General features: G+C 37.7%; 1 protein-coding gene across 1 annotated transcript in view; it reads right to left on the bottom strand.

Moving 5' to 3' along the window:
• Nucleotides 1-237: 237 nt before the first annotated feature.
• The window catches only part of LOC106869334 (netrin receptor UNC5B), a 434,672-nt gene continuing 434,386 nt past the window's right edge, over nucleotides 238-523 (bottom strand). The window contains exon 6 of the mRNA XM_052977844.1: nucleotides 238-422. Within this exon, the coding sequence (XP_052833804.1) occupies nucleotides 238-422 (185 nt within the window). The remainder of the gene's footprint in view (nucleotides 423-523) is intronic.

Raw genomic sequence — 523 nt, 5'->3', positions numbered from 1 at the left:
AATGTTTACATATGTGTATATATCTAAAAGTATAGACTAAATATGCATATAAGTATGTGTGTGTGTGTGCGTATATATATATGGACCATATGTGAATATAAGCGCATGTGAATCTAGAGAATAAGTATGTTTGTGTAAATATACATCAAATGGACCATGTTTGTATATATGTGTATATATGTATATCTATATATTATATAGACCATGTGTGTATATATGTGTATATATGTATATATATTATATAGACCATATACCTCCATCTCGACACATGCCACTGGTACAATTGTTGGAATCCAAGTCGCTGCCGTCACAATATTGACCCCCATATGTAGGTTCCGGGTTATCACATGACCTACGTCGGTGGTGTACGCAGTCCGGGCTACAGGTCGACCATGACGACCAGGTGGACCATGCTCCTTGCACTGTTGAATACAAATACAGAAGTCGTTGGGTCATAGCCATAGGGTCATTCGGTGCAGCTGTTGTATTGTTGTTTGATATCATGTGTTGTATGATGAGTGCG

This window comes from Octopus bimaculoides, chromosome 29, assembly GCF_001194135.2.
Source record: "Octopus bimaculoides isolate UCB-OBI-ISO-001 chromosome 29, ASM119413v2, whole genome shotgun sequence".
In the NCBI taxonomy this organism is placed as follows: Eukaryota; Metazoa; Mollusca; class Cephalopoda; order Octopoda; family Octopodidae; genus Octopus; species Octopus bimaculoides.
The sequence above is the reverse complement of the archived record's forward strand: the minus strand, read 5'-3'. Positions and strand labels throughout refer to the sequence as shown.